The sequence below is a fragment of the Cyprinus carpio genome, chromosome B21, assembly GCF_018340385.1.
Source record: "Cyprinus carpio isolate SPL01 chromosome B21, ASM1834038v1, whole genome shotgun sequence".
Classification (NCBI taxonomy): Eukaryota; Metazoa; Chordata; class Actinopteri; order Cypriniformes; family Cyprinidae; genus Cyprinus; species Cyprinus carpio.
The window spans coordinates 2,825,554-2,853,399 of NC_056617.1; the positions used below are offsets into that span (position 1 = coordinate 2,825,554).

The 27,846-nt window shown below is 35.3% G+C and overlaps 1 protein-coding gene across 1 annotated transcript in view; it reads right to left on the reverse strand.

Annotated features, from left to right (window-relative positions):
- Positions 1-995: 995 nt before the first annotated feature.
- Positions 996-27,846, reverse strand: part of LOC109055864 (ceramide transfer protein-like) — a 31,936-nt gene continuing 5,085 nt past the window's right edge. Inside the window, exons 3-18 of the mRNA XM_042748288.1 lie at positions 17,522-17,638; positions 11,175-11,281; positions 10,936-11,075; positions 10,549-10,632; positions 9,506-9,663; positions 7,936-8,028; positions 7,764-7,850; positions 6,432-6,524; positions 6,213-6,293; positions 4,675-4,770; positions 4,463-4,595; positions 3,214-3,284; positions 2,997-3,125; positions 2,726-2,855; positions 2,484-2,618; positions 996-1,409 (exon numbers count right to left, since the gene is read on the reverse strand). Of these exons, the coding sequence (XP_042604222.1) occupies positions 2,491-2,618; positions 2,726-2,855; positions 2,997-3,125; positions 3,214-3,284; positions 4,463-4,595; positions 4,675-4,770; positions 6,213-6,293; positions 6,432-6,524; positions 7,764-7,850; positions 7,936-8,028; positions 9,506-9,663; positions 10,549-10,632; positions 10,936-11,075; positions 11,175-11,281; positions 17,522-17,638 (1,647 nt within the window). The 3' untranslated portion in view covers positions 996-1,409; positions 2,484-2,490. The remainder of the gene's footprint in view (positions 1,410-2,483; positions 2,619-2,725; positions 2,856-2,996; positions 3,126-3,213; positions 3,285-4,462; positions 4,596-4,674; positions 4,771-6,212; positions 6,294-6,431; positions 6,525-7,763; positions 7,851-7,935; positions 8,029-9,505; positions 9,664-10,548; positions 10,633-10,935; positions 11,076-11,174; positions 11,282-17,521; positions 17,639-27,846) is intronic.

Sequence of the window (27,846 nt, forward strand, 5' to 3'; positions counted from 1 at the left end):
CGAAATGCAAACCTTTTCTAAAAAAAAAAAAAAGATCAAAATGAAGTGAAATCATCCTTAAATCAAGAAAAATATCAGTCAGTGGGCTAAAAATATTTAATTCAAAGGGGAAACAAAAAGATCTGAAGATTTTTTAAGCATAAAATAATATACCCCACTGACTCTTGATTTAAGTATAATTCTTTATGAAAACGAATTATCTTAATTTTGCTTCTCGAGTAAATGTATCTTGATTCAAGAATTTGTAGATATTTTTACTGGGAAATGAGACTAAAATACTGAGCAAGAACATATTTGCCAGTTTGTGCCTTGTAAGATTGTTTATTAATGCTTGACATTTAGTTTTTCACTTTAGAAGAATAAATTTAATCAAGACAAAATAAATAAATGCAACTAATTCTACCTGATCTACAACTACATATCATCTACGCCCCAAATTTGAACCGCATCTCCCTATTGGGCAGTGAATTTGATTGGCATCAGGGCTCCTCCAATAAGAGGAAGCTCTTCTGACGACTCGTTCTGATTGCAAAATCACGTTTAAATAATAACTTGAGGTAAGAAATCAAAATGAAATGATCTTTGTATAAACACTACAGGACGCCAGGTTGGTTTGTGACTGTAGTTTGGGCGGCACGATCAGCAAGATCAATAATGAGGCACTTTTCTAGAAATGTTTGAGTCTGTACACACCTCTCAGTATCTCTCTCTCTCTCACACACACACACACACACACACACACACACACACTAAGGCATATGGAGTCGGATTAGTCAGGTAAGAAGCAATAATGAAATTATATACAAATAATCAGCGCGCAAAGTTTTTCTGACATATTAAAAATTTCTGGCGGTTACGATTGATCTGGAATTGTGCTACGGTTTATCAGCTGCTGAGACACGGAGATAACTAAATCAAGAGAGAAATGAAGCGTCTCCTCGTCAGCGGCAGATGCTGTGCTTCATACAAGAGACGGCCAACATCGAGACGAAAGGCAGGTTCATAGAGTTCACTCACAAACATGCCTTTGATTTCCCCAAAGAACAATTACACGAGGACAACCAAAGCAAAGCTGAAGTGTTTGTTCAAACCAGAAAAAACAAGACCAAAACAGAGCCGCTCTCATGTGTTCAGCTTCAAAACTCTCCGTTATATAGAAACTTCCCATCTCACTTACTTACATACATATATATTCATATCAATATAGATCTCTGCCAGAAAACATGGGACAGACATTGGCGTGTGGCATCTCTAGTCCTCTGTCTGTGTGAGCTAGTGTGGTGCTACAGAACAGCATCAAGCGTCTACCGATGGGCCCCGCCGGGGCTTCCTGTGGAGAAGGGACGCGATGAGTCTTCTGTGTCACTAGAGGGCGCTGTAGCTAGAGGAGTGATGGCAGAACTGGGGAACTGCAAACAATGACAAATAATGAATTACATTAAAAAAATACATAATAATAGTAAAAATAGTAACTACTAAAATAGTAGTTAAATGTGACCTTGGACCACAAAACCAGTCATAAGGGTCAATTTCTCAAAATTGAGATTTATACATCATCTGAAAGCTGAATAAATAATCTTTCCTTTGATGTATGGTTTGTTAGGAGTACAATATTTGTCTGAGATACAACTATTTGAAAATCTGGAATCTGAAGGTGCTAAAAAATCTAAATATTGAGAAAATCACCATTAAAGTTGTCTGAATGAAGTTCTTAGCAATGCATATTACTAATGATAATACATTTTTGATATTTACAATATATCTTCATGGAACATGATCTTTACTTAATATCCTAATGATTTTTGGCATAAAAGAAAAATTTATAATTTTGACCCACACTATGTATTTTGTGCTATTGCTACAAATATACCCCAGAGACTTAGACTGCTTTTGTGCTCCAGGGTCACAAATATATAACAATTCATAGAAATAAATAGTAATAATAATAATAATGTAATTTGATTAATAATAGTAAAATAATAAAAATAATAATATTAATAAATATAGCATACCATAACTAATAAAATAAATAATTACAACAATACCAAAAGTAATAATAATAAAAAATAATAATATATTATTAAATACATAATAACATAATTAATAAAAAGATTATAAAGAAATACCCATAGTGAAAATAATAATATAATTAAATATATCATAACAGTAATAGTAAAATAATAATAAAATACCAATAGTAATGATAATAATAAATATTATAAATTATGTTTATTATTATCATTACTATTGGTATTTTATTATTATTTTACTATTATTGTTATAATATATAAAACAAATAGTTTAATATTACAATTATTCAATTACAATTAAAAATAACAATAATAATATAATCTAAAGTAAATAATACATTTTTTAGTAAATTTATTTTTTTTATTTAACATGATATTTTAGGATATTTTGAAGTTAAAAGTCTGGCTAATATCTTTTTCACAGTTAAAGTCATCAGATGTAGTCTGGTGCACCTGGTGCTCAGAAGAGGATGGGCTTTCCAGCAGTTTTCTCCTGGACGTAGGAAGTGAAGCGCTTGAGGAATTTGGGATATTCTCTCTTCGCGACGGCCCTCAGGACAGACGCAGGAGCCCAGCCGCCAGGATTCACTGCAGCCACAACAAACAAACTCATTTATACATTCATGCATTTATTAAACAGTAATATTCTTCTTCATCTTCCTGGGGTGATTTAATAGCTATTTTATGAAGATTACCGTTGGCCACGTATGTGATTTTGCACAGGATGTTGTCTCTGCTGATCTCTTTGTCTCCCTCTGGTGGACTGACCAGCGTCTGGCAGATCATCGCAATGTTGATTTTAGCACGAACGCATCTGTTGTTTGGCTACATGAGGACAAAAACAGCAAAACAGTAAGCCATAAACATATACAAGTATTGCATTGCATCCATGAACGCATTAAATGTCGCACCAAACTCGTTAACCCGACAGATTGACTCAGCAGTTGCCATGGAGACCAGACTCACCTGGGCATTCTCGTGCTCGACTGAGAAGTTGCAGACGAGCCATGTGTCTGGATCGTTCTCGTTATTGGCTATAATCTTACGAATGGCAGACAGGTACAAGACGTCTCTCTGGGACGCAGGCCACACTCTCTACACGGACCAAAACACAAAACACTCCGTCACAATCAATCCGGTCTCTGCGAGGAAGTGCTTTGGAGAAAGCGTGCGCTCCTCTCACCTTATGAGTCTGGTAGATGATGATGGCGTTATCGGACAGCGTTTCCACAATGTTAAAGTTTTCGACAGTAGCTGGAGACAGAGACAAAAACAAGAGCTGATAAAGTCAAGTGAGGGCTGAAACACAGAGGTACTAGACAATGATGAGTAATTCTACCCATGATGCACCACTATCGATTGCGCCAGTGATCATTAGGAGGTACGGCTGAATTATCCGGCCAGTGAGAGCATGGTAAGAGTATAAGGTGCCTTTACAGGCCAAACTGTGCTGAGTCACTGAACGTGCTCCATTATTAATAATATCATACTGTAGATATAATCTAGCTTTATTAGATTATATCAAGATGTTATGTGTGATGTTATACAAACCTTTATTTTGAGTAATAAGTAATAGATTGATTTACTGATTAATTGTACTATTCACATTAACTAGAACTAGTTTTAAATGTTATATTAATTAACATTAACCAATATTAATGTTTTTTAAAACATTGGTGAAATTTGCATAGAAACACAATGAAAATTTGAAATGCTACCATGAAAAGTTTAAGCACTAAAACAAAAAAACTAAAACTGAAATTAAACTACACTAACCTAAATATAAACACACACACACACACACACACACACACACACACAATTACTAAAAACTATAATAGTATATATATAATAAAAATAACACTGCTGTACACAATCACTACTCAGAATGAACTCTCCAGAAAATCTAGCTTTGTATCACAGGAATAAGTTACATTTTAAAATCTATTACAATAAGAAGCACTTATTTTGAGTTGTAACAATATGGCACAATATTTCTGTTTTTACTGTATTTTAAATCAAATTAATGCAGTGTTGGTTATCAGAAAAGACTTTTACATTTTAAATATTACCAACAGTAGTAGTATATGTGAGGATAACATGAGTAATATTAATATAATGTCTATATATTTATCTTAATATACATGATTAATACAGGATATTATGAACGTCAATATAATATATGCTTTCGAGATTTAATTTAGTTTAACATACTGAAAATATTTAATCATTCATATTCAATTGGCAAATAACAAGAATAGACATTATTTATTTTTGTAATTATTACATTTTCTAAAAATGACTAATAATAGTTGCTGAGCCACTGATGAGATGTTAAGTGTAGAAAAGCTCTCACTGATTCAGTGCTGATCATGTTTTAAGCTTTAATGTCTGTAAGACTGTGTTGCATGTGTATATATATTTATACTCACTCTCCCAATCGTTACGAACATCCGTATCCCAGAAGTAGTGGCAGAGCTCGTGACCTGTGACCCCTTTGACACAGTGTGTGGCCTTCAGAGGGTCCAGCACGATCCCGTTCTCCTCCACCTCGCGCCGGTACACCTGAGAGAGACAAACACAGACGTCAGCGAGTCTGTGGACTACAGCACACACATCAGATCAGACATTAGATCCAACCCACCTTCATCTCTCCCTCCTCCACCACCAGCTGCCAGTTAGCGTCTCCACCCACGTCCTGCAGCGAGTAGGTCATGTGATTCTGAACCATCTCCTCCACCTGTCCAAAACACAGCAGAACAAGAAGGTCAGAGCAGAGGTCATGCCCTCTCAATTAAGCGGATCTAGAAGAAGAACACTGAAAGTCAGCATTACACAACACTGACTAAATATGACAAACCACTGCTCTTCTGTAATGTTGGATTACTTCTGTATTTCTGAATGAAATAAAGAGTAAACTACTCCCCTCCTGAAACACCACCAGCACACACTTTTCTGAGGTCAAGTTCTTCCTCCAGAGAATTGCCACATATCTCAAAGCTAACAGGGTGCATGACATATTACTCCCTAAACTGTGTTACATTAATCAGCATTAAACTACTGGGTTTAGAATGGCTGCATTAAAAGCAGCCTAAAACAATGACTATTTATTTAATGCCATTTAATCAGCACTTTATTTACATAATACAAACACGTACAGATGAATAAATAATGAGAGCAGGAACATGAATTAAAGCAAATGAGCTGCATTTTGATTTCAAGGTGACTTGAAGAGAATTCCTAGAAGGTATTAAACATGCAAATTATCATATTAAAAAGCATTAGAAGGATTATTATCTGCAAATTTAAAAGGCAAACACAGAAAGCGATACAAGGGCAGACTGTGTGGTTTTAATGTGCAGTTTAAACCGTATATGTTTGTCCATCATGCAAACTTGCCAATAAAATGACTGGCTGTGTTTTAAAACCTAACAGACGCCCTTGACTGAGAGTAGTTTTGGGCATTAGCCCAGCATCATAACCACATTAAAATAATGCCCAAAAATGCTGACAAAGTAGGCAGTTTAGATTAAGGTGCATTGTTTATTAATTATTTTATTTAATATATTTGCTTGACATTTTTAAAAAGCTGTATTACATTTATGTATTTATCAGAAATGCTTTTTCCCCCAAAACAACATATTGTGGTAAATCTGCAGAATAATAATAATAAAAAAAATCTTGCTTAAGACCCTTTTAAGATCTTTTTTGATGATGCCCAAAATGTTATTTATTTATTTTATACAATATCAGCATCAAAGGTTATATTCATGGCAAAGTCTACAAAAATAAGAATAAAAATAGTCTTAATTACAATACTTCAATCAATTATGTACAATAATTTAATGATATTATTTTACACAAACAAAATAACAAATAAGTATATATATAATTATATACAATCATTCGAATTGATATTTAATAAAAGTTGTGTTGTTTTTCTCCTGGAATGTACTTTGAGTAAAAATGTTTCCTTGTGTCTTTTAATCTAGGAGGACACATTAAAATGTTTCGAATGATGCGCAAAAAGTCCCGCTGACTAAGTAGGCAGCTGATTAGGGTTTGGAACACAGTCATTATGCATGTATATATGTGCCATGTTTGTGAATGCATTAGCGATGTAAGGTCATGTCATCTCATGCCATAACAGTGTTAGATGAGTGTGCTAGAGGGCGCTGTTACCTCAGCACTGAATCTGTGCTCATGGAGTGAAGGAGAGAAGGCTACAGCAGAAGATGAGGGAGAGGAAGGACGAGAGGGGGGCTACACAGGTGAGGAAGAAGAGAGAAATGCAGCTTCATCAGGAGAAAAAGCCCCAAAGAGACCAAGACAGAAAAACAGAGCACCACAGGGACACAGGAAGAGGTCTACAGATGATCACGATGAGAAGAATGAGCTCACCTTCTCAGCGAATCGGTGAGAGCCCACGCTGGAGTAGACGTCTCCTAAAGGCACTGAACTGCTCCTCTGTATCCTGCTCTTCTCACACTGAGACTATAAAAACACAGAAATTAATGAAAAAAAAATTCACACTTCAATAACGCAGGACTGGATTTGCTCCATTGGCTTTTGGTTGGATGGTCAAATGTTAATATGTTATTGGTTTATAATTATTTATTTTCTTTAGAATAGAGTGCACTGGTGAATCCAGCTCAATATACGAGTGAGGATGCATTAAAGATAAACACTATAAACCGTATTTTATTTTTTTTTTTTATATATTTGCTTTACATTAAATAAACTCACATTCAGTTTACATTTTTGCATTTAGTAGATGCTTTTATTCATAGCATCAAAACATGAGGTTAATGAGTTTTTAAAACCTTTTTAATACCTGCTCAAACATAAAAAGGCTGAGACATTCATTCGAATACAAAAAAATATAATACATATGCATTTAAATAGATTCTAATGCTAATATAGTATATAAATATATACATACTAATATATAAATACATACTAATTATAGGTCAGTCGATCTTGGATTTTGCTGATACAATAATACTTTCAAAGAAAGGCAATAAAAAGATTATTGTGTGATACCAGCAAAATATATATATTGAATGTGTTAAATAATATCCAGAAAAATAAAAAAAAGATTTTATGTTTAGTGTGGGACTTGTAATTTTAAATAAGCTATTGAATTAAAAATGTTAATAAATTGTAATTATTTATATATATATTAATATTATTACTATATTTAATATAAAAACATCAAAATGCAAAACTTAAAGAAAATTAGATATTTTATCGGTTTATTTTATTTGTGTGACCATTTATTAATTTAAAGAAAATATAAAATACCAACTTAAGATGTGGGTTTAAATAAGGGGTTTAGAAGAAAGAAAAAAAACATAGCATTATAAAGTTTAATAACACATTAAACCATATCATGATTAATTTTTCCACCTTCTAATTAAAACTCTCTTAAAATGATAATTAAGACTTCGGTTATCCCATTTAAGACTTTTAGGCCCGGTTTCACAGACAGGGTTTAGCCTAAACCAGGATTAGGCCATAGTTCAGTTAGGACATTTAAGTAATTTTTATAAACTTGCCTTAGAAAAAAGCATTACTGGTGTGCATCTTCAGACAAAACAACAGCACTGTCAAGTTTTAAGATCAGTCAGTGCAAGTTTCTTTCAGTTGAAACCGCTCAGATTTATATTTTAGTCTAGGACTAGGCTTAAGCCTTGTCTGTGAAACCGGGGGTGAATGTCTGTATTTACACACCTGTTCTTCTATTTTGTCCTGTCGGTCCAAAGCGGCCTCCACGGCGTCAAAGAACTCGTCTTCATTGATCAGACTGTTCGGACCCTCCTGAAGGACAGAACAAGATGAACATCTCCATACAGTTTACAGCTCTGCCTACTTCACAAAATTCATCTGCGTAAACCGAACCCACCTCGTAATCAGGCCCTCCAAAATGAGACTTCATCTTCAGCTCGGACAGGGCTGATTTATATGCGTCCTCCACCCTCCTCCTCTTCTCCATCTCCTGTAGAAACCAAGAGAGGGGAACGGCTTTAGCTGACTAAACACGGATGTTTAATGTCTTGACGTGAGTAGATCTCATCTCGGTGTGATCTGGGCAGAGCGAGAGACTGTATCGGTGCAGGATTGCTCTGAAGCGCTCCATTGTTCAGAAGCAAAACGCCCGTGTTCTCGCTCTGATTGTATGTGTCAGTATTGTGCTGAATGCTGCTGACTGCGGCACATCGGCAGACGGATTCAGCTCCACCTCTGTATCACACACTCCACATACACACACAGACCCATTAAAACTGCTGGAGGAACTTTGCTGGTAAAGATACTGCAGCAGTTATTCATTCACAGCTTTCCATGTTTAGGAGTATGGCTTCCATCTCTCAAACTCTCTGATGTCAGATATGATTTTTATCTAGAAATGACCAACACTAGCAGAATTTGCAATAGCGGCAATGGATACTATTTCACTATATAACATATTAATGAAAAATGATAAAAGAGTCCCGTCACACTGGTGTCATGCAAAACGTGACTTCTTATATCAGTTTTTTTCTAGTTTCTTCCAGTGTCATTTTAGTATTGATTATATAGAATTTTAATATTTATTGATATTTTCAATTTATTTTTATTTTTTCAAATTTTAGAATTTTTTTATGTATTATTTATATAGGATGACAGTATTTATTAATATTTTGCATGATCTTTTCTTATTTTAATTTTTCGTTTTGATTTTTGTTTGTTTTAATAATTTTTTTATGTATTATTTTTTATTTTTAGATTTAAGTTTTAGTAATTTTATGTTCTTTCGTCATTTTGTATTTCTTTTAAGTTTATTTTTTTTATATAAATTTCTTTCAATAATTTCAGTACTTTAATCTAACTTTTGTTTACACTTTACACTTTATATTTTAATTTTTTTTTTTCAGCTTTATTTCAGTTTGCACAAACTAGTCAATAAGTTGCACCAGTATTTGATGCATGTGTGGACTAGCCATGGCTCAATTGACATTAGCTGCATTTCTTCTATGTCAGTGGGAGACATTATTTTTGCATGAAAAATTGTAACAAAACAAATAAATTTGACAATACAAGAACGTGAAAGCGATCAGTTGTCTTCTGCTCTGGATGACTAGCTTTTTAGTATAAAGTAGTAGTCATGGAAGCCCTACTTTGCTCGGCCTACTAATGTATCATATTTTTTCACATATAGCATCAATGCAAAATATTTCTGCCAAAGTTACAAAACCTTCAGCTGTGAATTGCCACGGCAGATGTGCCATAATTTGACACCAGATCCCTTTCACACATGACTTAACTGTGGGTATTTTTTTAGCTTCACACTACAATAAAAGTGTTTTATTTTCACAGTCAGGGAATATTTGGCTCTGTCAGAGACACAATCACAGCAGCAGCCTGCCAACAGAGCCACCATCTCTCTTCTGATTTGATCAGCTCAAGGACGAGCTCCAGAAGCCCGAGCTTCGTACCTTATCCAGTCTCTTCTGCCAGCTGTCCTCTCTCTTCACCATCAGGTCGATGCAGTGAGAAAGCGTAGCCAAGATCCCCACCGTGGTCGCCTTGAACGTGATGGCCTCTCCTTTAAAATCTATCCCATTAATGCCTTTATGACTCAAACACTGGAATACTGATGGGGAGAGAGAACAAACCCAGTCACACTCTGAAACATAAAGACATTCATTTGCCAGACAACATTACACAGACTCTAAATAATGCAATAAAACATCAAGTCATATATCAAATCTCTTCCATGTGTTTTCTGGGTATTTATTCCAACCAGCAGATGCTTATGTATTTTAAAGCATTTTTAATATTTAATATTCTGCATGCTTTATATATATTTTATATGCATTATCTATCTTTAAATCTTAAATCTTTAAATACATACACACACACATAAATAAATATAAAATTAATATATGTTATATATTATATATTGTATACAATATTGTTTTATCTATAAAATATATACAATATTATATTCATATTATTAACTTATTTATAAATAACATATTTATATACATTCTATTGAATATATATTATTTAGATGTGAAAAAATTAGTGCTGTCAAAATTAGTTAAATTCATAAATGTAAATATTTTTTGTTTAGACACAGTGCAAAACATCTGACGTTCTTTGTTATATTATACAAAAACAAATGTATAGCATTGCTCCCCCGCCAAAAAAAACAATTATGCAGAAATGCACAACTCAAATGAAAACATCTCAAACACAGCTCCATTGGAGACATGCTGACTTTATGTTATAGATTTCACACAATTCATTACAGCAGCTCAAATGACTGGATCGCTGAAGTAAATGAAGTGAACAAACTGCTCATAATGTCAGTGGCGCCCCAGTACTGTCTCCTCCAGCTGAATCAGAGAGAATTCATTGAGCATGGAAAACCTGCTAAAGTTTTTCACATGCAGAAATCAGTTTGTTTGTTTATGATTTAAGTCCATGCGAGTTACCTCGGCTATATTCTGCAGAAATCAGTAAAGACACTCACGTTTCTCCTTGCTGCCATTGTTGTTATGCAGGAATTCTCCATCGGAGCGAGTGTTAGGAAAACCATCTTCATCGTCCTCCACGACTGAGCAGAGAAAACACACACAAACACAGTCAGTGTGAACTCATGGCCCTGTGGTTGGTGGTGCTCAGATCGGCCCAAACACATACTGAGAATTGACACATACTGTAGTACACAACGCAGCGAGAGAGGACTAGGACGAACAAAAGAGGCAGTTGATCATTTGTGTGAATCAACAGGCCATTGTGCTGTAACAACAGATGCATCCAGAGCGAGCGAGAGCGACGGCACCCATGCAGAGGAATCTGGACATCGCTGTGTGTCAGCATATTCGATATCCTAATCTCTCCCACACACTCTACTCACTCTTGTCTCTCTGGAGCTCGTCTTTGGTCACGGCGTCGGCGCAGCCGTCGAAGTATTTCTGCAGCGTGTCCACCTGCCTGCACAGGATGTCTCGAAACGTCTCCATCTCTGCCAGCTTCTCTCGCAGACTGTGACCTTCTGTGGGTCATGAACACAAACTATGAGTTCAGAGTAGAGAGGCAGGACTTATTAACATATTGGCGTTGCTCAATAATGGATGTTTTATTTGTGTCCTCACCTTGAAGGAGGAGGTGGAGGTGGCTGAGTATCCACTGGTGGCTGATGTGAGGGACAGCATGGAGCCGTGTCTCCTCAAACTGGACTCAGAGCCATAACCAGACTCAGCCTAAACACAGAGACACAGAGAGACAGAGGTTAATGTGATATTCACGAGCACTTTGACACTAAAGCTTCAAAAGGCGGCCACTAGGCAATAAAACATCAAGTCATAAATCAAATCTCTTCCATGTTAATAGTTGATAAATAAGTAGTTTTAATAATAATAATAATAATAATAATAATAATAATAATAATAATAATAATAATGATAAATAACTAGTTTATTATATTTTGTAATAAAATAATAAAAAAGACAAATTACATAAAATGTATATTTAATATATTTTCAAGTTATATAAATTATATTAATATGTTTTACAGATATTTAATATGCATATATATTAGGGCTGCACGATTATAACAAAAATCATAATTGTCGATTATTCCCTTGAAATTGTAATTGCGATTATTACGATTATCACAATTTACATTGAATGATGTCTATACCATTGTTTGATACAACTGCGTGCCGTATTTTTTATATGAAAATAAGCTGAAAACACCAAGTGAAAAACTTTTAGTGCTTTTCAACAGTATTAAGCCTCAAATGTCAACTATACATCGGATTGGTTTCTTCTTTAAATGATTAAAAAGAGTAAAAAATATGAATGGTATAATAATGTTATACTAAAACTTAAAACAATGGAAAAACCCTTAAGATAATATGTAGAAAGAAAAAAAAGATATATTTAGGGTTGAGAATAACATAAATGGAATTTGAACGATTAATTGCCGCTTTGAATGATTACATAATTGTTGCATCCGTAATTGTAATCGCGGTTAGAAATTTGATTAATTGTGTAGCCCTAATATATATTAATAACAAATACATATAAAAAGTGTGGACTGCATATTCATTTGATATTTACACAGTAATTTACACAGTCAAACACAAACATGACACTTTAAAAACAAAAACTGGTGTGTGTGTCCTGAACAATGTGCACTTCATTGCTCATTTCATGAGTAACAACCCCTGAAAATAGTTTCTGAGTTTATTTAGCAGCATAAACACACACAATGACTGTCTCCCCACGAGGCTCCTTAGCAGAGCATGACGGCACAAGCCCAGGTTACTGTATCTTTCCTCCACATGAACAAATTTGACCTCTGTACCAAGCTAATAAACTCACTCATTACAGTCAGTCTGAAAGAGGGAATGAAATACGATCTGAAAATCTACTTCCCTTGTGATGTTCCACATACTGAAACAAATCCAGTGAATCTGAGTTCAGTCTGAACACACACACACACTGAACACAAAGCCCAGAGAGAAATAGGAACACACATATACCTACACAAACAAACCTTTCCTGTAGATAAGAACCACCTGTAAACACATGGCTTTACAGTCAAAACAACCTATTATTAAATAAATGTACAACTGTAAGAGCAGATAAGATTCAAAACAACGGAATGGAAAAGAAAATCAATATCTCAGTTCATCTACCACAAGTGCTTACCCTAAAATGCAGATGAATTCATCTAGCTATGTTCAGCATGTGACACTAGTGTACTATTTGCTGTATGCTACATAGTATACATTATTTTTCAAAACCAGTATGTAAAACATTTTTGGTTTGGAGAAACGTCTATAAAAAAAAATAAGGTAATTTTGCTAAATATATATACTGCATTACAAATTCATATTATATATATATATATATATATATATATATATATATATATATATATATATATATATATATATATATATATATATATATATATATTTCTTTTTTCATTTAACCAGTAATGCATGTTTAAGTCATGAAAACAAGACTTTATTACAGACACTGTTAAATGCTTATTTAATAACAAATTAGGAGTATAAACTTCCTATGTTATTATTAAAAAGTTTCTTATGTGCAATTTAAATGTTTGTGCAGTTAAATTTGAATTTGAATGTTGATTATTAATAGGGCTGCATGATAAATCGCATGTGATCGTCATGCGCATCTCGTCAGTAAAGCTGGTTCTGTGATTAGTAGTAAATCATCACATGCTTTCAGATGGAGTGACATTTAATACACAGAGCCGTAGTTCACTGACAAGCTGCTCTATATCGCGTTCATAATCGCAGATGAAGCATTTGATTATGAACGAGACATTGCGTAGCTTGTCAGTGATCTACGGCTCTGTTTATTAAATACCGCTCCATGCAGGCCAACAAAAAATCGAATTTATAAGAAATGTTAAAGCAGACATCACACTGGAAACTGAATGGTAAACATGTTGCATTGTGGGATATTGTATTTCTTATTTTGGATAGCATATAGAAAACTCAATAGTATGCTACTGAAGTATGCTATACTGAACACAAACTGTCTTTAGTGAGGAATTAAATCTTGTCCAGCACTAAATGGCAACAGTGAGTGCATGTACAGTTGAGTGGGCAGAGTCTGAGGTAACTATAGGATAGAACCAGAGAATAAGCATTCAGTGTCTCAACCAAAGACAGGCCAGTCCTGCATTCACTCCGGCCAATCAAGCACACACACTCTTACTGTCACAATGGCATTGATAACGCCTCCACTGACCAACCAGAAATCAAAAATAACGTCTGTGTCTTTGTTACACAATCAATAGCCTCAGAGACTGGTGCGCAGATGATAAACTTCAGGATAATAACATCCATTAATCCCCTATCTCTCTCTCTCGCTCTCTCTCTCTATCTCTCTCACACACACACACACACCAAAAATCAATAAACCTTATCAAGGGACTGCAAAAGACTGCAGGAGAGAAAAAATGAAAAGGCATTATAATCAGTGACATGTTTAATTCAGCAGCAGTATTATTAAAATATATTGTGTGCAGTATTATTTTAGCATCGTTAATATACGGTTATAGTTTTTGTTAATATTTTGAACTAAAACTAAAACTGGAGCGAAAAATACATCTTTCTTACTTGTAAATAAAATATTTAAAAAAAACTCTTTATTTCAGCTAATTAATCATTTTAATTTAGTTTACCTTGATAACTAAAATACAAAAATATAAATCAAAATCTAAAAATTAGAAACTGATTCAAAATATTAATAAATACTATAATGGTATCTCAATTATACTAAAATAACAAATTTTCAATTAGCGATTTTTATATATTTATTTATATTTTAATTTGTTACATTTTCATTCTTTTTTTAAATATTGAGGTAAATTTATTTCAGTTTGAGTTATTTTAGTACTAACTGAAATAACTATAAAAAATTATTTATTTATTAATTTAAAAATATATTTTTATATAAAATAAAGTACATTTTATTTTATTTACATTAGCATTTATTTTATTTCAAGTGACAGCAATGCTTTTTTTTTTTTGGTAACGTTTTAAGTTTTAATTAGGATAATAACCCTAGTGAGGACCGAGTCGGGGCTGATGTTTTGAAGCCATGGACTCTGCACAAAAGAGGTTATATGAGATTATATGAGATTATAACTCAAGCAACAGATTTGTTATTAAAGGTGCAAACAGACTATGCTATGTATTATTTGTGCAGTCAGATTCCCGCAGCACAGGAGTTTTAAACATAATTTTATAAACATATCATGAGTATAACAATGAAAGCAGCCATATTTATAAAAAAAAAAAAAAAAACACAAGACAGGGTAAGCGTGGCATGTCTGGGACGGCTGGGAATGAGTTAGGATTTGGTGACCCTGGGCCCCGAAGCATCTCTCCTTGATAACCCCTTTGCAACTTGACGCTGGCGGGGGTCTATCATATGCCATGGCCATGAGGGATGTCAGAGGCAGCTTTAATAGTTGTATCAATATTATTATTATTATTATTATTATTATTATTATTATTATTATTATTATTGCAACTACTACTATTATCATTACTTTCAATGGCTGTGTCAATATTATTATTACTTTTTATTATTATTATTATTATTTCTACTACTACTATTACTATTTTATTTGTCCTTTTCCTGATCCTTTAACCTCCCCCTCAGTCTGGAAGAAATATTTGTTAATATATGTTTATCATTACTACGACTGCTAATACTATAATTACCATTTGTCTTTTCTTATTAATTGGATTTATCATCATTATTATTATTATTATTATTATTATTATTATTATTATTATTATTATCATTATTATTTTTAGTACTATTGCTATTGTTATGTGCGTATATATGTATGTGTATTTATAATTTTTTTTTTTTTCCTCTCTGGTTAAGTCTGTTGTACTTCCCTACAGCCCCCTTTATTCATATATTTCTACTCCCTCATCCAGTTACACTAACACACACGCACACATACACACACACACACACACAAATCGTACTGATATGTATGTTATGTCGGTCTCTGAATTTGTTTTTTGCATTTAATTTGTTTTTTGTAAATCTTGTAATAGTCTGTTTGCATAATAAAAATAAAAATAAAAAAAATAAAAAAAATAAACAATTTTATAGTGAAAAATCCACCTGTCATGCCATATAATGGGGTCTGAATTAAAAGCAATCATTGCTGAAGCTGATCTGTGTGGTTCAGGACTATTCCCTTTGTACGCTAATAAGATGATAGACAGAAGGAAAGTGTCCTTGGGAAGAATGTCAGCAGTGATTCAGACCGAGAGCCCTGTTCCAAGAAGAGCTGTGTGTGTGTGAGTCACTATCAGAGAGGGGTCATCCTCGAGGCAAGAGAAGAATGAATGGATGGGGAAATGTGCGTGTGTGTGTGTGTGTGTGTGTGTGTGTGTGTGTGTGTGTGTGTGTGTGTGTGTGTGTGTGTGTGTGTGTGTGTGTGTGTGTGTGTGTGCAAGAGTGAAACCCCCTCCTCCTCGCCTGGGCGGCAAAAAATCTGAATGTGATGTGGATCAGGGTGTGTCCTCATGACACAAACACTTGTGCAAACTCAGTAGACAGACGCTTAAAGAGGCAGAGCAACACACACACACACGCTGGAATATACAGCTAAAATTAAATAAAGTATTTTTAAGAAATTTTAAAATGATTTACTTAAAATCACTTACTAATTATTTTTTTTTAATTAATAAAAATAAAGAAATTAAACATAAGTTCACTTAAAAGTAATACATTATTTAAAAAAGTTATATAATTATTATATATGATCATTTATTTGTATGTAATATTTAAATATTTATTAGTTCATACTTATTTTATTTTTAAATGATTTAAAATAAATCAACAAATAAACTATATACATTCATTTACTTCATTTTTACATTTATGAATTACTTTTGTTTTATATATGCAATTATTTATTGGTTTAGAATGATTTTATTTGTAAATTAATGAAAATAAATTAATAATAAAATATATAAATTAAATTAGAAAATATTAACCACTTTTATTAATCAAGCATATTTATTTAATCTTATATATAATTATGCATTTGTTTAGATTTATTGTATGTTTATATATTATATATATATATAATTTTTTTTTTTTATTAATCACTTTTTCATTAAAGGATTAAAGAGAGAGAGTATAAAATCCTTCAAGAAGACCTTATCTCAAGTTTTTCATCACTCAGTAGCTCATATCATGATTCATATCATATCGTTTCCCCTCATCAGCCTTTGATTGCTTTTGTTTTTCCACACTTCTTGAGTTTGATTTCCACTGCAGAAGTTTTCTGTCCACACTCCCACCCCCTGCGCTGTCTCTACTTGCCCACATCCTTTCTCTCTAGGGTCGTTTACTACAGCTATGCGACTGGTACGTTCACTCATGCATGTTTCGTGCGTGTGTGTTTGTTTGTACATGTGCACTGCTGTATGAGGTTTCTCGTATGATCACCATTCATTGTTTTTTATTTGCGTTACCATAGAACTGTGTGTTTGTGACCTAAACTGACTTCCTGTCTGTGTGTGTGTGTGTGTAAGTCACTTTAGTGCTCAGCCGCTCAGATGATGTAGACAGACTGAATCATAATCTCACACACAGTCTCTTTATCTCTGATTTCTCATCTTCAAGATGTTATTTTATTTAGTTTTATGACTCAGCAAGCAGCTTCTAGACGGATAACTAACCCACTCGGAGTTAACTATTTTAGTAACAGGGTAAACAAGTCTGACTGTTATGTCCGATTTCAGACTACTCACCCAAATTTGCCACATAAAAACAACAAAAAACAGTGGTTGTTAAACATGTCGATCAGATTGCATTGACATAAGCGGATCTCAGGCAGAAACCAGACTTATTACTGATAGTCAATAGTCTGGCTGCATGAGAGAAGAGCATGCTGGGTAAAGACAGACACTCACCCTGTGTTGCTCGATGGAATCGATCCATTGGTTGCGATGCTCTGGGTCCTGAGCACGTAGATACCACACGCTATCATTGACGCTGATGTCCAACCGGCACTCGTCAAACTCATGAGGCTACGGAGACACAGAGAGAACACTTATTAGACTGATCTGATCATCAAACATCAGTACTAATGACGATCATATTTGTACATTTATAAACAAGGTGCTCTGAGTGAGGGAGGGATTCAAGAATCCAATCTGTTGTTGATAAACCAGACTATTCAGTACTAGACAGAACAACCACAACCAAAGGAAAAGACAGAGCCTTGACCCACAGAACCAGCTGGGAAATGTGAGATATTTCCCTCTGAGAAAAAAAAAAAAAAAACACTAACAGCAGCCATGTCTGAGTGTGTGTGTGTGTGTGTGTTTGGTATTATTGCCAGATGTTGATCTCTGTAGACCTCACACTGCTTATGAAAACCAGATGAGGAGTCAAACACTCCTCTCCTTCAGTCTGATATACTGCACTCCTCTAGCCCAGTGTTTCTTTTCTTTTGCCTCCCACTATCCGAGAACACACCAGTATTTGTCATTATATATCATTACACACACACACGCACGCACGCACGCAGAATGTTATTATTTCTTTATTTATTTAAGTTTTAATTTAATTTTATATTTATATAAAAAATTTAATTACATTTAATTTCTATATTAATAAATTCAGTTAAATATATAACCTCTCTCTCTCTCTCTCTATATATATATATATATATATATGAAATATTGATTTATTTAATTTCATTATTTTACTTCTCTCTCTATATATATAATTTTATTTATTTTCCTTAAATATTATATTTATAATAAATTCAATTATTGATAAATACATTTTTCATTATTACATTTTATTTTAAACCATATCATCCAGCCTAGATAGTAATCATTCTAAATTCTCTCATTTAAAAAGGAATGACCTGAAGTTTAGTGAGTGAGTCATTTGAACGATTCAGAGAACAGATTCAGACAGGTCTGACACAACCACTTTAGGGAAGTCACAATTTATGTTTGTTGTTACATGCAACCACCGAGGGCAACACTATAAAAAGAAAACTGTCTATATTTTTTGTTTTCACGTATAGGAAATGACACAACTTATGCGAGTAATAACCCAAGTCCTTACAAAGATGCATATCAGACTACATCAACAGAGACAGAGCATTACAGTGGGTAAAAGATTGGGGCGCTCGTTCAAAGCCTGGTGCTAATCACAATATGAAGAGGCATGACAGGACGACACACGAGGACTGAAATGGGCTTTAATGAGACAAAGCTGCATGTGTTTAAAGGACAGAGAATAATAAGTCACATCTGAGCGAGGATGATTATTATCACTTATCACACCACAAAACACAACCGCAACAATAAACACAGAGAGCCAGAGGCCCTCATACAGGCTTTACACAGAAACAGCATCATCCCACTACAAACCCAGAGCTCAGAGGAAACTGTGAGAAAACTAAGAGACTCGTTCACAGTGTGAGACTATTCATAACCAAGAAACATTATGCAAGTTGCACTTGCTGAGAAGGCGATTCCAGAATGCATTGCGACGAGTTCAGTCAGTTGGATCTGTTCTGCATTTACAATGACATTGTTTGAAAAACGGCTGTTATGACGTTGAAAATGTCAGTTTAGATTTAGGAGTGCTTATATTTGTGCATGGAACCCAGGATGGACTGACGCAGGAACATTCATATGCCTGTATGGGAAAAGCATTGGGCGGGATTCTGGGAATGGAAAATCGAGACACGGTGGGCAATGCAGGGGACCCCGAGAGGGTCACAGCGGGTACTGAGAAGAGACACTAAAATAAACAAAAGGGTCGTCACTATGGGACTGACGGAACCTGTGAGACACCATCAATCGCACAGCAGTGTACACAAACACACACACACACACACACACACACACACACACACACACACACACACACACACACACACACACACACACACACACACACACACACACACACAGATGTTAAACAGGACTGGTATGGTTTGATTCCTGTGTGCTTCCATCTCAGATAGTGCTGCATTGTGGGTAAACACGCTTTAGTAGAGCTATAAAACATAACATGACCACACACCTTTGATCAGCTCATGAGGACACAAGTTAAATTAGTATATAATGAGCAATACATTTAGTAACCTTCATAGTTTATACACTAGTATAAACATTTCCATGTTTTCATATAAATATTTTATATTATATATTCTATTTTTTAACTTAGCACCTATTTTAATATAATTATACATTTTATACCATATAAATATGAATCTATGCTTTGACGATATTGTATGTAAATACTTCATGCTAATTGAAAAACTGAAATGGAGAGACAGAAAGAGCAGGTACAGAGCTCTTGCTTCCTCGGTGCATTATTGGAAATCTTTAGTCATACACGTGAACTGAACTTCAAAGACTCTGGGTGGAAGAATTTATTACCTTTCCAGAGATCAGCTTCCCAGCATGCACACACACACACACACACACACACACACACACACACACAGGCCTACGTGTGCAAAGTCACAACAGCACAAGGAGACGAGTGAGGGAGCCTGTGAAATTTACAGTATTGTGTCAACAACTAAATGAAATGTGACATATACAGAAACCCAGTACAATAATCAACACATCATGTGCAGTAGAATGATGCATTACTGTGTCCGGAGAGTAAAACACAGTGTGCAAATATACACAGCTGTATGGTTTTTGTACAGCTACTAGGGCTGGGCAATTTATATATATATAAAAAAAAAAATTATATCTCGATATTGTCAAAAATTTTACGATATTCAATATATATCTTGATGTTTGCATTTGCATTTAAATAATAAAAAAAAAAAAAAAATCATGATTTTTATTTTGCCCATTAAAAAAAAAAAAAAAAAAATTAGATTGAACAGTTAATTTAAGCAGTTAAAAAAAAATCTAGACGAAGTGATCACTTACTGCTTTTTATTAAATGAACACATGTAGGCCTATATGTAACTGAAGTAGTGCAAAACAAGTACAGAAAGTGCATTCTGTCAACTTTTTTTAGTGCATGCAATTCACAATTTAAACTATGCAACTGGGGGAAATAATTAAACTGGGATAAGTGTTTTTTATTTATTTTTTTTACAAGTTTTTTAGCTAAGAACACAAGTCTGTCAACTGTCTGCGGTTTTAAGAGAAGCTCTGTGGCATGAAACTATGTTCCCACTGACACTAAAAACCCTCTTAGATGGGGAGCTAGTTGCTGAAGCACATAGCTATTTCATGCAGGCCACTCCTGGGAAGGTTCTCCACTGTTCCATGTTTTTGCCATTTGTGAATAATGGCTCTCACTGTGGTTCGCTGGAGTCCCAAAGCTTTAGAAATGGCTTTATAACCTTTTCAAGGCTGACAGATCTCAATTACTTTCTTTCTCATTTGTTTCTGAATTTCTTTGGATCTCGGCATGATGTCTAGTTTTTGGGGATATTTTGGTCTACTTCACTTTGCCAGGCAGGTTCTATTTAAGAGACTTCTTGATTGCGAAGAGTTGTGTATGTAATGGGTGTTTTGTTTTGATAGTTTTTTTGAACTCAGGTGTGATAAACCACAGTTTTAACAGGGGGGCAAACACTTCTTCACACAGGGCCATGTAGTTTGGGATTTTGTTTTCCCTTAATAATAAAAACCTTCATTTAAAAACTGCATGTTGTGGTCACTTGTGTTATAAAATAAGAAATCAGGAAGGGGGCCAACGGTTTTTAAAATTTTTGAGTGCACTGTGTGTATATATATAATATATATATATATATATATATATATATATATATATATATTCCCTAACAGTAGTTCCAAATGGCCATAGCCTATGTTTCTCTATTCAAACATCAGCGGTAGAGTAAGTGGGTTTATTCAGCGATCACAATCGCAAACAATACAGTCGAGATCTCATGACAGAACACAGACCGGCTGAACGACGCTTTCATTAGATCGCTAAACTCCAGCTAATTAGTGTTTTCAGATCATCGGCGACGGCGCTTCCGCAATGAGGAGCGAGGACGTGCGCATGGTTGCCAGATTGCTTAAAATAAGCAAACACCGGGCAGAAAATGTATTCTTGTAACAGTGAAGCTCTGATTCGGGGATTTAAACTCTTGTTATCTGGCAACCGCTCTCATGAAAGCTCTCGTAGTAAAGGCATGTAGAGCAGTCCGTAGTTAGATGTTCCTTTCGTGGACGTTCACCGTGTTCTTTTGGGAAAGTATGCTTGAATTTGAAATATTCGATATTCACGATATTTTCAAATTTTACATCATCGTCAAAATTATTTCGATATTATCGCTAATATTTGATATATCGCCCAGCCCTAACAGCTACAGCAAGAAAATATACAGATGCATCCAAAGTAAATAATACATCTAAAGACAACAAAATCTGATTATTCATTACAATTACACAAGTCAGACTCATCTATAGTTTGTAATCCGTTATATGGATCTACACATCATAACCTAACTTTAATTATTTAAGCTTGCAAAAAATAAAATAGAAGAACAAGCGATGCATTTATTTACGGTCAGTCATTTGCTGCTAAATTTTAATTGCACAAATCAAATGGACTTAAAGTTCTCTGTTGCCTAATTAAATGTATTTTATAGGTTGCTGACAACAGTTTAACAACAGCTTTTAAATTATGTGCCACAGAGTAAAAGTGAAAACATCATGATGGTGTTTTACATTCCCTGAATAATGGCCTGCCAGCGGTTCTCGGGAGTTTGAACATTTTGGCCAGAAGCGACAGTTTAAAGTTAAAAATATCTTGATGGATTTGTTTCTTACAAACATGCAGCTTTTGGCTTGTCAAGATGTTAACTGATGGACTGGAGTGGTGTGGATTACTTGTGGATTATTGTGATGTTTTTATCAGCTGTTTGGACTCTCATTCTGACGGCACCCATTCACTGCAGAACATCCATTGGTGAGACCGTGATGGAATGCAACATTTTGCATGCAGCGAAAATTAACCAGCAAATAATGATACCAGGGGCTGGTTAGAGATGGACGTTAAGGCTCACAGATAATGGGTAAATTGCTGTTTACTGAGCAATTCAGTCTTGGATCTGTGCTTTGAGGAAATCAGAAACACAGGAAGGTGGGACTTCAGCTTGCCTTGAACAAAGGAAACAAACGCCACACTGACCCACACATTAGGACACAGGATGCAAAGGAAGAGAGCATGTCATATGACTGACTAACCCGCTGTTATCGACAGGTTAAAGTGCATCTATATGTGATTTAAATGTTCAGACAGAGTCCTGGTTAGAGCAAATCTTGGAGGAAGGAAGTAGACGAAAGGAGAGATGAGGAGAGGGACTTTCTGACTCGACCCCTGGGTCACCAAACAGGAATCCATCAGCAGGAGGGCACAAGGGAGCAAACTTCCTGTTTCAGACAACAGGACAGTCGTACACCTCTCTTTTCCTTCTATTTCAGATCTGCGCAGCCTCTTTTTTTCACTCGTTCCACCCTTTTAAAAATATCACAGATCATTCCCTCCCACATCCCCATGTCTCCACGCTGCTCGCACCTCCTCCTCATTTCAGCATCGGTTTTCTTTACAGGACGTTTCAGGGTTCACTGGCTGTTTGATCCGTAATGGAGCCCATTTTACACCTTCACACAAAGATTCACTCAAACCCATTTTAACAAAAGCCCTCTGAAAGCCCAGAATTGGGCTAATCGAACTTTCCAGCAGCTCTGCAGCGACTGCCTCAAGATTTAAAGGGACAAAGCACAACAAAACGTCTCCTCGACCTTCACAATTTCAAAAACTGTGTTCACCAACCATACTACTCTAACATGTTTAGTGATGTTATTAGAGATAGCTGACACTAAACTGTAAATGTTCTAAAGCTCCTTTCTATAAAGGGAAAAAAACTTCATTACATTGAATACTAAAAATTGTATGTTTGATACAATGCCCTTATGAACAAGTTTATGTTGGAGAAACCTCTTGTTGTGAAATAGATCATATTCCTGAACGTAGGAGTGTAATTAAAAGAGGTGATGCAACCAATTCAGTGCTGTTACATTTTAAATCTAATTATCCTATGTTCTCTTTTTTGTTTACTGGCATGTTACACATAAAATTGCCAGTAATAGGAGGTGATATTGACTAAAATCAAATGAAATGTTATTTGAAATGTGCATTTCCTACTGGGATAAATGAAGATTTTGTTCTAAAACAATTTTAAGTTAAAAACATTTGTAATTACTGCAAATAATGTGAAAACAGGTTTAAAAATGTGTTTGCAGAAATGTGTTTCAGTGAGTTTAGCTCTGATGAAGGCCTTTGTGCTGAAACATGTTTGTAAAATAAAGAACAGATTTCTTCCAGCTTCAAGATTCTTTCATTCTCTCTACTCCACAAGTGCTGCTGGTTTTGTTTATGTATTTTATGAAAATGCCAAGGCTGCTCTTTTCCATACGATAAAAGTGGGCAAGTCAAGCTTCAGAAAGGACAAAAAAACTGCAGAATAGTTAAAATCCAATAAAGCTACACAACAACTTTGAGAGATCATTCACTTCTATTAATTCAAAGATGGTGTGAAATATTTGTGCCACTAGCATTACTAAACGCAACTGCAAAAATAATGATTGTTTTCAAACCAGTTTTCCAAAGATCGACTGCTGAGAGTTTTTGACACAGAAACTGTGCTGGTCAAGCTGAGGAAAGGAAGTCAGGACCTGTCATTTGTTTCAGACATGGCTGCTTGTGTGTTTGTGCAAATGCAAAAAAAGCACACTAGGTTATGGTTTGTGGTACGAGCCCACAAGCAGGTCAAGGCACAGCCATGACTTCAGATGACGACTCGAGCTCATAGTTTAAAATGTGACAGAAGGTGAGGACATGCACACAAGCTGCTTGATAGCAATCCTCTGGGGTTTAGGCACAGCACATTAATCGAAAATGCAAATGCACACACACATGCGCACACAGTCATTGACATTTTAAAATGCACTTGACTCCCTTTCTCACTTTGGCAGCTGTAACTACAAACACAGTTGCCTTCATCAAATATTCAGCAGGCCAATACAAGTGTGTGTACATGCGTGGTGAAAGCATTGGGCTTTGCTGTTAAGTCATATTTATAAACTTATAAGAATTACCCAACTTTATAAAAAGAGGCAGGTGTGCAAATAAGCACAGATTGAGCACATGTTCTCAGAAACAATGCATGCGTGGATAGTTTTAGAAATGAATCCACGTTCTGGAAAAACAGTTATGAAAACATTAAAAGACTTTTTGCTGTGCCATTTCTGAATTTAGTTTGCACACAAAGCTTGACCTCTGTTTGATGAAAATGAACGTTTTCCAGGCTATGCATGCCTTCCTGCAGCAATGGTCTGCAATGACAGAAAGTACCAAAGTTGTCGTTTTATTTTACCAGAGAGCAGCTTCATTTAATGTCTGAAAGGCTTTTATTGAACCCTGGTAACCACTGCCGAAATAAAAGATTTGCCTCCATAAAAACAGCCTCTGCTCTTCATTTCTCTCAGTTGCAAACTGATGACATCTGACTTCTTTGCTGTTACCGAGTAAACGTGCATTTGCTGTTTTATCACAAAACAAACTACTGTGCTAATTTGGTGAGACAGCTATGTGTAAATGATTCACAACAAAAAGGTGGCATGCAAAGGTTGAGAAGACCATGTAATAATTTTTCCGTTTTGTGGCACCGGAGCTGTTAAGCACATGAGCATAAGGCTTCATGCAGATCAAATCAGTTGTGTTTACAGAAGGCTCAGTAACTCATCTGGTAGCAGTTTTGATCAGTTTCTCTTGTGGTTTAGGTTGATAGATGAAACTGGTTCTGGACTGGGAGCAATCTACATGATGTTCAGCTCAAACCCACATAAATGATCTAAAAAAAACCACATGAGAATACACACAGGACCTGCAGGGTTTGGACACCAAAGAAAACCCACACATCTTCAACAGGAAGATCTAAATTTGATCCATTTTATCTTTAATAAAACCAGTGAAAAGAAACGAAAACCATTAGGTCAAAATAAAAGAGTAACTTGATACACACTGTTTCCACATTCAAATCACCTTCACAGTTTCTGCTTTTCCGCCCATGTCTCTATATGTTCTCTTTTACTTCTCTCCACTCATCCAACTTCCTTCAAGGGCTCAACATTGAGGACTGGCCCAACTACAAAAAAATCAGTTACCCTAAGTCTGCAAAAAATAAAAGCACAAGAACATGATCAAAACTGTCAAGAATGGTGCAACCCAAGCACTGGCCTTTCCTCTACTGCATTTATCTTCTTCTTCTGTAAACTCAGCTCTATTAAGACCTTTGCTTGTCCTGACATGAGCCAAGCACTGCACTTTAGATCCCACGGCGGCATTTGCAATGACCCGCCCTGCACCAGAATAACCTGTACCTGTGCGTACCTGTCCTTCCTCAAATCCCTGACAAACAAGAGAGACTGAGAGAACTTCCCCTCTGCTCCTGTCAGATCATGACACAGTCCAGGTCTAGTGTAGCTCAAAGAAAAATTGCATGTTTATGGGCCACACTTTTGGAGAGCTTAACAAGAGAGCGAGAGGACGAGAGAATTCCAGCTCACGTGAGGGTAAAACTTGGCAGGCGAAAGCACATAATTCAAGTTCAATGCACTGTGAGTGCTGACAGCTGTGTGGTGTGGCCGCCGTATTGATGTTTTTTTTTCTTGGGCTGAATATGGCCGTTGATAACAGGTCCAACTCAAAACACTATGAACCGAAACACAGAAAAAGCACCTAAAATACCTGCTAACACAATTGTAGGGGGATGTCCAGAGGATTCCTTATGGTTTTGAGTGTTTTTTTGCAAGTTGCTATATTGTTACTTATTTGCTCAAGTCAAAATGTCTATAGAGTCTTTCGGTGTCTACTCAACTAGAGGCCATTGGCTGAAAAGGCTATGGCAACATCTTTATTACTTCCCAAGTAAGAGGAATACAAACTTTGGGAAATTTTGGAAATAGAGGTGCCTTTTCCCATTTTTTAACTGTCACCATTGGCATATAATGCATCAAAGACTACTCAACTCAACAGATTTCACTAATAGACCTACCAATCTCTGTGTAAAAATAAAATAATCATGCTGCCATTTGCCAAAGTCATTTTTGCTCCCCCTGTAATTTGGCTCCAAATCTGAAAATGGTCATTTTGTCATTTGTCATTCTTCAGAAAAAAAATATATAAACAAAATCAGGAATTTAAGCCGGGGAAGACATGGAATGACCTTATAGCATAAACTGTGCAAGACAAGTTGCACGCTAAATTTAACAAATTACCAGATGCAAAATTCAAGATTGGGGTGCAAAAAATAATCTCTTTCTATATCAATTATGGCTAATTAAAGTGAAATTTAAAAAAAATGAATGAAAAATGTTGATTTCAGCACTGCATTTGGATCTGTTCAGTTGCATCAGTGTTTTTGTAGTGCTGAGCATTATAACCATCGTATTCAGACTGACTGAAGTAATTGGTTATATTTAAGTATTTGACCCGAAAGACAACACAGATATATTTAATAAGGTAATTATAAAAAAATTAAATGTTAAAATGGTTGTAACAATGTTAACCCTTCATTGAGCTAAGCTCATTTCTGGTTACAAGTTTGTTCAAATCACTAACCCCAAGTATGTGTAATAGGAAAAGTATTGCTTGAGTTTCAATGTGAAATCAGGCAATGGTAAAACAGCACACTGGATTCGTTAAGTGTTGCTGACAGACCGATTAAGACTGAGTGTCTGTGAAATTGTTTTTGTCATCACACTGATTGATCTTTCACAAACCGTCTCCATCTCCTGAGGTCTGACATTCACAAATCTAATCAAGTCCAATTCAACAGCCTGAGCATCTCACAAAAAGCACAATTAACACGGTTTCCAGCTCTGAGCACTGAACCAGTGAGACCCAGTTTTATAAAGACACACAATGAGGCATTCTGGGTTTGAATCAGGCCTTGACGTGGATGGTGTAATCCTGTTGTGTCTGAAGGGGTTAAGCCAGTCTGATTTTAGGGTGGTCCCATTTGTGTGTGGTTTAAGTATGTGTGAGTCATGTGAGGACAGCGTAATCGCAGGCAGGAAGAGCAGAATGACAATAACCTGTTTTTGTGAGGATTTACGAGGACAGATTGCTGCCTTGTGTGTGCTGAATCAATCTAAATAAAGCTGATTCGTATTCCAGAGCGGCTTTCTGAGAGAAAGATTTACTGAGAAGGAGAAAT